The sequence below is a fragment of the Myotis lucifugus genome, unplaced genomic scaffold (genome assembly GCF_000147115.1).
Source record: "Myotis lucifugus unplaced genomic scaffold, Myoluc2.0 scaffold_198, whole genome shotgun sequence".
NCBI classification, from domain to species: Eukaryota; Metazoa; Chordata; class Mammalia; order Chiroptera; family Vespertilionidae; genus Myotis; species Myotis lucifugus.
The window spans coordinates 1,900,568-1,914,653 of NW_005871246.1; the positions used below are offsets into that span (position 1 = coordinate 1,900,568).

The following is a 14,086-nucleotide window of genomic DNA, read 5'->3' on the forward strand; positions in this document are numbered from 1 at the left end:
ACCAGCTGCCTCCCTCAGGAGGGGCCCCGTTTGGAGGAGAGCAGTGAGTGGAGGGAACAGGTCCCTAGGGGGCAGAGTCTCCATACCCCAGGATGACTGCAGGCCTGGCCACGTGGCCAACCTCTGACTCACCTGGCCTGCAGGGATGCGCCCGGGCCACCACGCAATCGCAGGCTCCCTCATCCCACCTTCAAATGTGGTCTGCTTTCCGCACAGAAAGGGGCCATTACTGCCTCCTGGGGAGGGAGAGTTGTTGCCCATCAGCTGTCTCTATTCTGAGTCCCCCGGCAACACACGCCTTACTGGGGCACTTGCCAGCACCTGGCCCCACCCAGCAATTCAAAGGTAACACTGCTGGTACACCGAGGCACCGAGACCACCAGGGAGGCAAAGGACCAGCACAGGGCTGGCATGCCTCGAGATGGCTCTGCCCCAGGCAACCATCCTGGATGAGGTTGTAACACGGTGCCCATTTTTTTGGTTCTAAAATGAAGAGCAACTACTCAGAAACAGAGAACGTGACCACTCTGTGAGCACAAGACACACACTCTTCAAGCAGAGCCACGGAGCATATCCCAACAGCAGGTCACTGGGACTCTCCGCTGCTTTTTAGGTACAACCTTTCTTCAATGTCAGTGTCTAGGAGCGTCCATGCATGTTTGAGGAGGTGGGGAGTCTAGTTAAAATGCATCAGTCCCTGGGTCCCAGGGGTGGGTCCCATCGCGGACAGGATGCAGATTCATTTCTGACAAGCCCTGCTGTGAGCAGGTGGTCCCGAAACCATGCTGGGGAAAGGTCAGAGGGCACAGCCCCCAGCTCTGGCTGATCCAATGTCCTGCTGGGTGGTGGGTGCACTGATTTTTACCTCGTTGTCATTTGTATCTTTTTAGAGATGCACACAGAGGTTCTGTCCGTATGAACTATTCCATAAAGCAGAAACAAAGGCTGGGGTGATTAAGCTCAAGTCCAGGCTGGGAGGTTGGTGGTCCTGGCAAGACCGGGCAGGACTCTCCTGAGTGTCCCATTCAGGGCCCGGCAGCGACATCAACATTCAGCTGGCCTGGGCCTTTGCTGGGAGACAGGGGTCCGCCCCTTCTCTAGGAGGAAGACGAAGCCCCTCCCAATGTGAGGCTGGGCCATGGACGGCAGGCCCCACAGGACCCTGACTGCCCTGGACCAGCCAGGCCCGGACCAGGGTTTGCTTTTCTGTTGTCAAAGGGTCGCTTCTTGGCTTGAGCCAGCTGTGCTATTCCTCACTTGAAATTCCGAAGCCCCCAAAGCTCCCTGACCACGGGGACCCCAGGGCCTTCAGATGCAGGCCTGTCCCTGTGGGGCTGACTGCTGTCCGTGGCCTTCCTTCCCGAGCTGCCTGAGTGACTCAGGGCCCTGCTGAGGCCCTGGCATTTTTAAAGAAGAACAAGACCAGCCCTGGCCGGTGGCTCAGTGAGTTGGAGCGTCATCCTGCACTGAAAGGTGGCAGGTTCAATTACCAGTCAGAGCACATACCCGGGTTGTGGGTTTGATTCCTGGTCGGGGCACCGTGGGAGATAACCAATGCTTCTCACATCGATGGTTCCCTGTCTCTATCTATCTCTTCCTTCCTCTTTCTAAAATCAATAAAAATTGTTAAAAAAAAAAAAAAAAAGATCCAAAAGATATGCGACCCAAGGGTGCCTGAGGGGACCTGAGTGAGTCTTAGGGGAACAGTATTCTTGAGTGCAGTGTTGTTTGGGGACACTCTAAATACTTGCCTTCTTTGGGAGCAGAAATGAGGGCAGCACCATTGTCAGATGTGAAGAAAACAAATGTGTTCTCCACGATCCTCAGGTCCTGAAGAAGGTTCAGGATCTTCCCCACACTGTCATCGATCTCCCGGACAGCGTCGCCGTACCTACGGGAAAGATGGGTCACTTAGCAGGTGGCCAAGGGCACCAGTGTGATTGAAGACTTCAGGGATCTACAATGAAACAGACTAAATTCACAGAGGAGGAGGAAAGTTCAAGTTCTCAGAGCTAACCTAGGCGAGCACCGAGCACACTGCTGCAGCCCTCCTCCCACCAAGCCTGGGCTGATAAATAGCTCCGAGGCACAGATGCGTCAGTCTTTTTCTACAATCAATAATTAAAAACATAATGGCCCGGCCAGCATGGCTCAGTGGTTGAGCACAGACAGATGAACCAGGAGGTCACAGTTCGATTCCCAGTCAGGGCACATGCCCGGGTTACAGGCTTGATCCCCAGTGTGGGTTGTGCGGGAGGCAGCCGATCAATGATTCTCTCTCAACACTGATGTTTCTATCTCCCTCTCCCTTCCTCTCAGAAATCAATAAAAATATATTTAAAGAAAAACACACACAAAAAAACACATCATGGTATTGAGTGCCCTGTCCCTGGGCGTAATCAAGCACAGCTGAACCTCCCAAGTGGACAGGGAGGCCTATGGCTCTACCACCAAGGACTCACCGCCCTCGCTGACTGGTGCCTAAGAAAGGCTTAGAAGCATAAACAGGTGCATGTGTGGCGTCGATGGCCCAGTAGAGAAAGAAGGGGTGCTGAGCTGCCTGCTGCCTCTTAATGAAATCCAGGGCTTCCTGAGGAGAAGAACACACCATCTGCCCCTGCCCGAAGGCGAACTCCCCACCCCAGAGCCGGCCAGCCCGGCTTCCCTTACCTGTAAGTAGATCTGGGTCAGGTTGGCTTCTCCAGTTTTGTGATTAATGGGAAATTCTTCATAAAATCTGAATGAACAGATCCAGAGAGAAATGAAATTTCAGGTACAGAAAGCCTCTTCTCCACGATTTCAGAGGCAAAGTCACGTGCCTCATTTAAAAGAACGATGGAGATGCTCAGTTTATGAACAAATGAAATTGGAAGCTCACACTGCTCCTGAGGTCACAGTCTCCTCAAGGACAGAGCGGGGCTCAGACTGGTGCCACGGTCACCGTTTAGGAGAAGGAGGGAAGCACTGTGTAAGGGCAGAGAGGACAGCGAACGAGACGAAGGCAAGGGGCAGGTTCTCGTTACTGAGGCTGGGTGGCCACTAATGAGTGAGCTTTCTTTCAGAGGCGACAGAAATCTTCTGAAACTGGTGATGGCTGCAAATGCTGTGAATGTACCAGAAAGCACTGAACTGCGTACTTTATATAAACGGGTAAACTGTCTCGTGTGTGAATTCTCTTAATAAAGCTACTATTAAAAAAGGCAAGGAAGCCCCAGCTGGTTTGGCTGAGAGGATAGAGTGTCAGCCTGTGGACTGAAGGGTCCTGGGTTCATTCTGGTCAAGGGCACATGTCCGGGTTGTGGGCTCGATCCTCAGTAGGGGATGTGCAGGAGGCAGCCAATCAATGATTCTCATCATTGATGTTTCTCTCTCTCTTTCCCTCTCCCTTCCTTTCTGAAATAAATTTAAGAAAACAAACAAAAGGCAAGGAGGTGGCCCAGCTTCTTGGTCGACTGATATATAATGAGGATCAACCAAAAACTAATAATAAAAAAGGAAGAAAGAAAAATTAAGCCAAACGAAACTCAGGAAAGACCAGGGCCCCGCCTGGCGTGACCACTCTGTAGGTGCCCCACTGCCAGGACGTGGACAGGACCAGGGCAATCCTAGGGCCACCTGCCCTTCAGATAGCGATTTGCTCTTGGCAGGTTCACAAGTAGGGTTCACCCCATCAGATCCTCTGTGATGATCCCCATTTCCTCAACATCTGGCGTGCAGCCGACATGCCAACTTGGCCTCTGGAGCAGGAACCCAGGACCTGCCACAGGGCTGCATGGACCTGCGCCCGGAAACCGTGTGAACGGACACCATGTGAACACACCCTGTTCTGGAGAGCACCGTATGGCTCTCATCGTATTTTCTAAAAAGGTGAGAGGCCCCTAGGTGTGGCTCAAGCGGTAGCCCAGGCCGTGAGTCCTATACCGCTCTGGGCAGGACAACCAGCTGCCAAACAGGACCCAGCACACCGGGACCCCAGTGCAGGTGTTTCCAGAAACTCCGTCCAGCTCCTGGGCAGCCCCAGAGGCAAGGGCTGGGCTCGGCATCTAAGGGCGAGAAGGGAAGGGACCATTACCTGCCGACCATCTCCCAGTCCCGGTACACAGGGATGTTGGGCCTGGCCCTGTTGTCATAAGGTCCAAAGTGACAGTTGGGGGATCCAAACCACTCATCAAATCCGTGCTTCAGGGGGTGGAAGCGAGGCCTGTGGCCCAGATGCCTGGAAACAGGAACCCAAGACACTTCAGGAAGTCCCACATGGGGCACCCCCAAGCAGCAACAGCCCATTACCTTCACAGAACATTTAATGAAAGAATGTCCCTCCAGCACCCAAAGTATGCTAAGCCCGAGCACAGAAAGACCTCACCCCCAAGGAGACTCAGGACTGCCTGCCCTCCCCCAGAGACACTGCCAGGCTATCGCTAAGGGCCACAGACTGGGACAGTGCCAGGACCGGCTAGTGCTGCTCACCAACTCAGTGCCTTGGCCAGAAATGGGGAGGGTATGACTAGAAGAGAACACAGCAATCTGCCTGCGGGTGACAACTGTCAAGCTGTTCGGAATCCCAGGTGCTCTGCTTGGAGCAGAGTGGGTGCCACACGGTGGGTGTCAGGCAAAGCTGAGAGCCTCTTGCCAGGCTGTGCCCTGCTTCCCTGTCCCCAAATGCCCCTTCCCCTTGGGGGCACTTAACTGGGTCCTCTTGCCAATGGGAAGGGCTGACATGCTCCCATGTGAATCAGGTTCCAGTGGCCCCTGAGCATGGCCCCACGTGTTCCTTGGAATTCAGGGCTAATAGAGGCAGTTCTGGGTTCTGGCCCCTGTGGAGCAGGCCCACTCCACCCTGGAAAGTGGATGGGTTTCCTAGGATTTTGTTGGCAGGCAGCCTCTCGCAGCGACGTGTCTTTGGAAAGCTGTGTCCCTGGAGTGGAGGGTCCTGTTCCTCTGCTGCACTCGGGCAGGCCCCATCCTGACTGCTCAGAGGCCACTCGAACTCCAAGTTACTGTGAGCTCATTGCACCACCCCATCACTCGGTCAGAGGACACGACGTGTGGCAGCGAGGGAGGCTTGGGCGGATGCAGGCCAGAACGGAGCCAGCCAGCACCTGAGTGGCGGTGATGCATATCTTGGGGCCTCCGTTCCCCACTGCTGGTTGTAAAATGCTCTGCCTCCAGACAGCTGCCTGGCACCCACCCTGGGCCTCTCCAGCCTTTCTGCCAGGTGCGTGTCACTTCTGCTGTGACGTCTGTGCTTTGTGCTTCCTGTTGTGACTCATGTCTTCTCTGGGCCGCTGCTACATGGCTCGTCATTTCTCAATACCTCACTCCAGCACTGGCTGTGTGTGACCCTCTGTGTACCCACATCCATTAGCTCAAATGGCCTTTGCTTAAGAGAATCACCAGCCAACATCCTCCTCATGTTGAGATGTCAATTCAAAGTGCTTATTCCAAAACAGCAGCGGGGCCAGCCCTGCCCAAAGGTGAGCTGGATCGGCATCATATCGCAGCCCCTCTCACAGGAGTCCAGGTTCCTTGGTTGGGCTGGGGGAATCCAAGTCTGTGGTGCTGGGGCCCTGAGGCAGGACGTCAGAGCAGCCACAACCATGCCAACCAACATCTCCCCACTACAGTCTGTGACAGGACCCCCACCGGGTCGAGGAGAGGCTGAGCCCTCTACCCCAGGCCTCCCAGAGCCAGTACTTACTCTGCCACAGCCACCTGACCCTGGCTCATCCGCTAGCACTGTGTCCACCTCCTCGAGTTCTGCCAGAGCTGCTTCTCTGGGCCCTATCAGACTCCTCCTTCTGCATTCATCTTTCTCCTCACGGAGATACATTCCCATTCCAGTTCTGGCTGCCCCGAGGCAATGGCTATGAATGGGAGGCCGCTGGACCCAAGGCAGAGTTGCCAGGCTGGGCACAGAGTCCTGGTCACTGGGGGCTCTTACTTCCACCAGTGCAGCCCTGACACGGCTCTGGCAGGCCTCACAGCCGGCCTCTGCCAATCTCCCTGGGCCTCCCGGCAATGCTTTGCACTGTGCAGGCAACAGGGCTCCCTCAGCCCAATGCACCCCCACCAGCTCTATTCTGCAGCCACTACCTCCTCTGAGCTCATCTGTCTGGCAGGCAGCTCCCAACTTGTCTCAGGAGAGAGAAAGCATTCATTAGGCAGCCTCCAGATCACCAGGATTTTCTGACGATTACTCTCCCAGTTTCTGCGGATCTCCCATCCCTGTGACGGTCAACAGGGAAAGAGCAGCATTTCCAAAGGGCACTGACAAGGCACTCATCCTTGAGAAAGCACTGATGGTGAGTACCAGAGGGGTTAGGGCACAGGGTCCACAGTGTGTTAGAGAGAAAATCAGGGATGGAAAATCATGGAAGGCTTCCTGTAGGAAGTGGGTTTGCTGTTCTCCAAAGGCCCCAACACCCAGAAAAGGAAAGAGGATGCCTGACCTTTACACCAACCCACTTAGGCATCCTCAGGGGGTAAGAGACAGAAATCGCTTAACATGCTTAAAACAACATAAACAGCATGCGTAGTAATGTGAGCTTCTACAATCATAATCATTTGATCCCAATGATTCCACACTGCATGACTACATGACTATTCTCTACCTCATGGTTGCTGCTTCTTCTTTTTTGCATTTCAATGTTTCTTATTCTAGGGTGTTTTTAAAAAATACTATAAAATATTTCTGAACAACATAGGAACACCTCTGTAACCACCAATCTTGACATGGCTTCTGTGTATCCTTAGTTATAGGACTTCTGTTCAGCTAGACTTCAGGCGGTTCTCGGTAATGGCTGTTCTGTCATTTAGTTTTAATTTGGTATGGTTGTTGGAGGAGGTGAGCACAGCGTTTACCTACTCTGCCATCTTGACCACTAGTTGCTTCTTCATTTCACCACCAGACAGAGCCCTTGTGCTTGCTGACAAAGTGTGCTATCCATGACAGCACTGCATGTGCAATAATGTGGCTCCTTTGGTGACACTGCGGCACCAGGCAGCACCAGGAGAGGAACAGGGAGAAGGGGCAGGTGGCTGGCTTGTGCAATATGCCAGGAGAACGATGGGCTCACAGCCAACACCCCAGCCTAGAGACGGGAAGTCCCAGCAGCACGGCCATCCCAGCTTTTGAAGGAATGCGTCAGACATCTACACGGACCTGGAAGTCAAAGACTCTACTTCTCACCCAAGGTTTCCCCCTTTGGAAATTGCAGCAGTGACCGTGTGCGGATGTGCCCAGCCAGGTAGGTGTCAGGACTCACCACTTGCCCACGATCTTGCTGACGTAGCCGGCCCCCTTCAGCAGCTCGGGCAGGAGGAGCTCGGTGTCCGGGATGCCACCCACGACCTCCTGAGGCGTATATGCTGGAAGAGCACCACAGCGTGTGAACCACTCACACACACACAGAAGTGCTGCCGAAGACCATGGGTCTGAGGACTGGCCCTTCAGTGTCAATGGGAAAAGCCCTGGTGAGGAGCTGGCCCTGCTGCCCAGTACTTTTGGGGTCGTCCAAGCACTTCCCCAAAGTAAACACAGTACTGGGTGGGGACGGACCTGCAGGGGGGTTGGGACTATCAGGCAGAGCCCCAGGCCCTGCCCCCGCTGCTGGTTTGCCCAGGGGTCTCCAGAACATGTCATCTGATACCACGAGGGCCCCACGCACACCAGGCTCCCCTGTGCTTTTCATACTATGTTTCTCCAAGGCCTGTTCCCTGCTGACCTGCTGACCTGCTCACAGTGCCTGGCTCCCTCAGGCAGTGCTCCTTGAGGGGGAGGGGTGGGGGCATGCACAACTCACCAGACTGTGCAGGGCAGCCCTGGGACAGAACGCGGCAGGGAAGGAGCAGTGAGCAGTGACCGGAGCTCTGCCCCGAATCCCTGAGGCCTCGCATTAACCTCACCTTCCTTTCTACTTGCCTAAAATGCATTGTTTTTTGTGGAAGTGCTACAATCTGTTTTAAAATGGCATGTTGTAATCCAAACAAAGCCCCTGACCTTGGGTAATGAGTGCTGTCCTGGAGAAGGAAGGTCGTATGTGAGAATGGGTGACACATGCCCCTCCCTTGCCCCCTCTGGTCCTCGGCCTCCCAGACCTTTGGCGCAGCCCAAATGCACACGCACCGTTCCTGGCCTGCCCGTTGGTGGTGTAGAAGCCATTGCGGATGGGCAGACGTCCAGTGAGCAGGGCCGCCCTGGCTGCGTGGAGGCAAAAAACCAGAAACACGATGAGAATGCTCATGCGTCAGGCCTGTGGCCAGCTCTGCAGAGCGTCTAAGTCCCCACCAGCCTCCAGAGCTGGGTGGGCAGACCACCCCTGTACTGACGGGCTCAGAGGCCGGTCCCGGGGAGTTCTGGCCAGGCCTGCAGCCCAGTGTTGTCCAGCCTGTAATCACTCTGGCCAGCTCCCAGGACACTGAGATGCGGGGTCCCAATGGCCCCTCATGTGCTCCCCACCCAGCATTACTTTCCTTCTTAAGGTCAGCGTCCATGTGGAAGCCCCTCAGCAGCAGTGACTCTCCTGGACAGGAGGAATAGGCTGCCCCACCCTGCACCCGCCCCCATCCCCAGGTGGAGAACCACTTCCCAGCCAAGCACTTCTGAACAAGCCTCGGCACTCAGCACCACCACATGCAGCGACTTTGGCCTCACCGATCCTTAGAAGGGACAAGCCCTCAGTGGCCTACGGCCCCATGCCCCACACAACAAGGAGTCCGGGACCCAATGTGCCAGGAAGCCAACAGAAAGGCCCACATGCCTGCCAGACCCCTTCGCCCTCAAGGAAATGTGGTAAAGCCACCACCTTTGTCAGGGCAGCCTGCTCCTCATGCCAGACCCCTCCCCAACTGGCCCCATGCTGCGCTGTGCCCACTCTCCCCTGCTGTGCCCACTTCCCCTGCCTACTCCCTGTGCCCGTGGGCCCACCCTCACTTACATGGTGAGCACAGGGGGTTGGCCGTGTAGAAGTTTGGGAAAAGCATGCCCTCAGCGGCCATCCGGTCCAAATTCGGGGTCTCTCTGGAAGGCTCTCCATATACTCCCAGGTCACCCCACCCCATCTGCAGGAAAAAGCATGGAGAGGTGGACTGAACCTCCTCCTATCTTTGGGGCCCATGCCACAGAGCTCCCTCACAATCCAACGCCTGGTATGGCACAGGGAGCATGAGCAGCAGCTGAGCTTTGGGGCTCACCTCCGCCCCAGTCTCCACATAGAGAAGAAGCCCTCATAAGTGTGTTGTGCAGACTGAGACTGAACAACAAGTGGAAGGCTCCCCACAAAGCTGAGAGGAATGCGGTCATGTGACCCCGCTGCTCCACACAAAACCACATGCACGTGCATAGCAGCGTGGTCATGATGGCCCAAAGGGAACACCCCAGATCCATCAAGTGCGCAATGAATAAACACTACATGGTCTGTCTGTCTGGCACTGTGTTAAAAGCGGCTCCCAAATCTACGTCCACCCAGAAGCTGTGAATGTAACCTCATTTGGAAGCGCAGGTGTAACGAGCTAAGATGAGGTCATACTGGGCCCTAAGTCCAATGACTGGTGTCCGTAGAGGAGGAGACACAGACACACAGGGGAGACAATGGAGGTAGAGACTGGAGCAACGCATTTACAAGCCGGGGAGAGGCAGCAAGGATCTTCCCGCGGAATCTCAGGAGAAACCAGCTCTGCCAATACCTTGATTTCAGACTCCGGCCTCCAGAGCTGGGAAAGAAAAGACTTCTGTTGTTTTAAGGCACCACATGTGTAGTAATTTGTTATGCTCCAAGAAAAGTAATACACGCACTATGGACGACTACTACAGCCTGGACGAACTGTGACGAGGTCCCTCCAAGCTGGGTCTCCTCAGATGTCCCCTCAGTATGAGCCCCAGGTGTCACTTTCACAGTGGCTACCTGCTCTCTTCTCCTAGACAAGGGGCCGGAGGTGGAAAGAGCTGCAGCTGTGGAACAGGGCCCAGGGGCCGGGGCTGCTCCAGCCTCCAGCTGCACGCTGCGGGCCTTCCCTCATGGAGTGACACATTACTCCCTCCAGGTAAGGTATCTGAGCACCAAACCTGGAGTGAAATGACCATGTGACCTAGTGATTCCACTCCTGGGAGTCCCCGAAACAGAGCTGAAAACATATGTCTACACAAGAATGTACAGACGGTGTCCACAGCAGTGCTACTCCTAGTTCCAAAGGGTATAGACAACCAAGTGCCAGCTGATGATGCATGAACACCCTGTGTCCATCCAAACCCTGGAATACTACTCAGCCACAAAAAGGAGTGAAGCACTAACACATGCTACAACATGGGTGAATCTCATGCACAAAATTCATGCAAGGGGCTCGGCCCTCGCAGCCGCAGCGGCTGCCTTGGCCCTCGAAGCCCTGGCTTTGTCTGGAAGGTCGTCCAGCTGTCCGGTCTAATTAGCATATTACGCTTTTATTATTATAGATGCCCAGAGAAAGCAAATCCACAGAGGCAGAAAGCAGACTCATAGTTGCCAGGAGCCAAGGGAGGAGAATAGGCAGTGACTGCCAGTGGGGACGGGACCTTTTTGGGGTGATGAGAAGGATTTGAAGTTGACTGTGACGATGACTGCACAATGCTGCGACTATCCTAGAAATCACTGAATTGAACACTTTAACTGGGTGCATTGTATGTGCTGTGAACTATGTCTCAGCAGAGCAGTTAGAAAGGTGCAGGCACCTGTGTTCTGCTGAGGCCTGGTAAGACCCAGTGGTTCCCGTTTCTCCAGGGGCCCCTGGTGAGTCAGCCAACAAGAAACCTCAGGCCTGTATGAAAGGACAGAGGTCTGAACTTAGAGGAAAGTGCTCGCCTAAGACTAGACACAGCAGTGTGCTGACCTGACCTGGGAAATCTGGAAGCCACTGGATTGACTCTGCAGACATTTTGGAGAGTTGGGCCAGGTGATCTCATGAAGAGATTTGGCAACTCAGGGTCATACACGGACGGCTGTCCACGCAGATCTGCCAGGACGGTCCCGTTAGGTCTGTTGTCTGACTGTGATTATTAATGCACCTTCTCTGCATTGTAGGTTATACAGCCACCCTTCCCATAAGGGTGACACTGCCTCAGGTGCGATCCGGCCTCCACGCTTCTCCCAGGCACTGCCTTCTCCCGTTGCTCCCAGCTCCTAGCTGTAGGCTGGCTGTGACACATGGGGGTCTGAAAGCCCACTCAGGGCCTTTGCCTTTGACCTGCTATCTGCTCTCAAAGGCCCTTCTGGCTTTAGGGTTCTGGTTTTGGCACTTTTAGCTTTGCATTTCTTTGGAGATGATTTATTCTGAAGTCATTGAAATGGCTTTTCCATTTGGTAACAATAGGAGCTGAAATGAAATATGTGCCAGAAGAGAGGTACAGCCAACAGAAGAAAGGAAGGTGGGGTGCTCTTGGGTGAAGGGACAACATGCATGAGTTCACCAACCCCACAGAAATTTTGCATGTCCAGGTCACTGCCTATGTGCCCAGGTTGGGGGCTGTGGGAGCAGGAAAGCACCTCAGTAGCATCTGCTGACTTAGCAGGAGCCCCAGTGCAGGCTGAGAGGGCACAGCTTGCTTGAGGCCTGGCCTGAAGAAGGCTCCCAGGCTGCATGCTTGAGGCTCCTTCCTGCCCCCACCCCCACACCACCCCAAGTGTGGATTTGTCCTCTTAGGCACAAGTGGGCTGCTGTCCCTCTGGGCAGAGCAAGTCCTGGGTTGGAGGAACAAGAGAGGCAGAGGGGCTGGTCACATGGCATCTTTTGCCTGGCACCCACCAAAGTTCCAGGAGGAAGGCAGGTACTCAATATGTCACGTTTACATAAACAATGTAGGTGCAGGGAGCCTTCTTACTAGGGAATGATGGGATAGTCCCCAAATCTCAGGTTCCAGATGCCAGGCAAGGGCCAACCTGCTTACAGGTAGGCCTTTCTGAGGCCAGCAGTCACTGGCCCACTGTTTTAACTCGTCTGCTCAACACCATTCTATTATTACTTGTTAACTAGCTTCCTTCGCTACAAAAATAGGAATATTAACATCCACCTTGCAGTTATTAAGGAATAAGTAAAATCATCTCACAAGCAGTATTAAGTATCTTCTACATGACCATCCATGTTCACAGGGAACAAAAGTCACAGGACTTACAGTTCGCTTCCTGCTCTCAACCCTTCTTTCACTTAGAATCTCTAGACTTTGGAGCAATGCAAGAATGAGTCACTGCTGGCTACAAGGGATTGTTGTACAGACACCCATGCATTGAAGGACTGGCTTCCCAGGGCCCACTGACTGGCTCCGGAGGCCATCAATCAATGTGTCTCCCTCACACTGAGGTTGGGGGCACCTGCTTGATGGGCCCACCATGGTCACATTGAAGCTGGCCTCCGTGCAGCTGGACTTTAAACTTCCTCGGTAGTCAGAGTGGTCCTTCTTACAACTGTTTTGCAAATAAGGGACCGAGACACCAAGAGTGTGAGGCCCTCGGGAGCAGGAGTGGTCTTGGCCCAGTTGGGCTGGAATGTCCCAGGAGGGAGCTCTGTCCCCGCTGACTCTGGCCTCATCAGCCTTGGAGAACAGAGCTGAGTCAGGTCCACTGAAGAAACGGTTCTCAATGTCTTCTAAACGCATTCAATACATGTCTACCAGGACTGTCCTGGGTCTGAGGACACACTGGGGATAAGGAGGCAGATGTTATCCCTACCCTTACCAGGTGTGTTATGCAAAGTGCTGAGGTCCCTGAAAAACTCAGTGTATTGTTTGTGGATCCCAAAGAAATAACCTGGAGGATTGGCTGTAAGAGACATGAGTTTATTAGGACTTATGTGTACACTGGCGTTGGCCGACCAGTGAAATTTACTGCTGCACCGGCTGCCGCAGATCAAGTTGAATCACTAAGTCTTATCCGGCCTGCAGATGCACTAGGGCAGAGGTTCTCAACCTGTGGGTCGCGACCCTTTGGAGGTCGAATGACCCTTTCACAGGGGTCGCCTAAGACCATCGGAAAACACATATATAATTACATATTGTTTTTGTGATTAATCACTATGCTTTAATTATGTTCAATTTGTAATAATGAAAATACATCCTGCATATCAGATATTTACATTATGATTCATAACAGTAGCAAAATTACAGTTATGAAGTAGCAACAAAAATAATTTTATGGTTGGGGGTCACAACATGAGGAACTATATTGAAGGGTCGCGGCATTAGGAAGGTTGAGAACCACTGCACTAGGGGGTGGCCAGCCAGTGCTATTGTTTTACTGTCACCCAAGACTTTCCCAGCACAAGGTTTTATAGAGTCCTGAAAACAGAAAAACATGCCCTAGCCGGTTTCTCAGTGGTTAGAACATCAGCCTGCGGACTGAAGGGTCACAGGTTTGATTCCTGGTCAAGGGCTCAATCCCTGGCCTGGGTTAGGGTGTGTGTGGGAGGCAATCAATCAATGTGTCTTTCTCACATTGAGGTTTTTTTTTCTCTCTCTCTCTCCTTGCTCTCTTCCTCTTTTCCACTCTCTCTAAAAATAAATGGAAAATCCTCAGGCCAGGATAAAAAAAAAAAAAAGGAAAACAGAAAAAAGGCATGTGAGATCAAAACACTAGCTGTTTTCTTGACTGAGGAGCTGGCTAGGCTCCCAAGGTCTCACAGTCCGCTTACTGGTGGCCTTCACTATATTTCCCACAGGGTGGGAGGGCAGTTGGAGCACGGGAAGGGGCCCATGTTCCCATTTACTATATAAGGTGCCACCCTGGATGAAAGGGTCTGCCTGCCCTCTCCATCCTGCTCCCTGACTGGCTCTGGGGTGGGAGTGAGGGGGGTGTTTGGCCAGAGGCCTCGGCTACATAGGCCAGCAGACCCCTCCCCAGCCAGCGAGCCTGGCTCAGGGGTACGAACTGAGTCTTCACGGAATGCGCCCTCTCACTGGGCCTGCTGACCATAAAGACGGGTGAAGGCACAGGCAAGGGGCTTCTGGATCCCGCTGCCTGAAGTCAAGGCTGCCCCGGGCTGTCCAGTCAGGAGAGTTGGGTTTCCTATTTGCATAAGTCACTTTGCATGCATTTTCTGTTATTTCCCACCAAAAAGTCCTGACTTG

At 53.6% G+C, this 14,086-nt stretch overlaps 1 protein-coding gene across 3 annotated transcripts in view; it reads right to left on the reverse strand.

The window, feature by feature from the left end:
* The window catches only part of GALNS (galactosamine (N-acetyl)-6-sulfatase), a 29,726-nt gene that overhangs the window by 12,195 nt on the left and 3,445 nt on the right, over positions 1–14,086 (reverse strand). For 2 of the 3 annotated variants that reach the window (XM_006097349.3, XM_014463134.2), the window contains exons 2-9: positions 8,937–9,060; positions 8,126–8,200; positions 7,266–7,368; positions 4,073–4,216; positions 2,671–2,737; positions 2,463–2,590; positions 1,752–1,891; positions 133–236 (exon numbers count right to left, since the gene is read on the reverse strand). In XM_006097349.3, coding sequence (XP_006097411.1) covers positions 133–236; positions 1,752–1,891; positions 2,463–2,590; positions 2,671–2,737; positions 4,073–4,216; positions 7,266–7,368; positions 8,126–8,200; positions 8,937–9,060 — 885 coding nt within the window. The remainder of the gene's footprint in view (positions 1–132; positions 237–1,751; positions 1,892–2,462; positions 2,591–2,670; positions 2,738–4,072; positions 4,217–7,265; positions 7,369–8,125; positions 8,201–8,936; positions 9,061–14,086) is intronic. The other variant, XM_023761074.1, reaches the window with a different exon arrangement.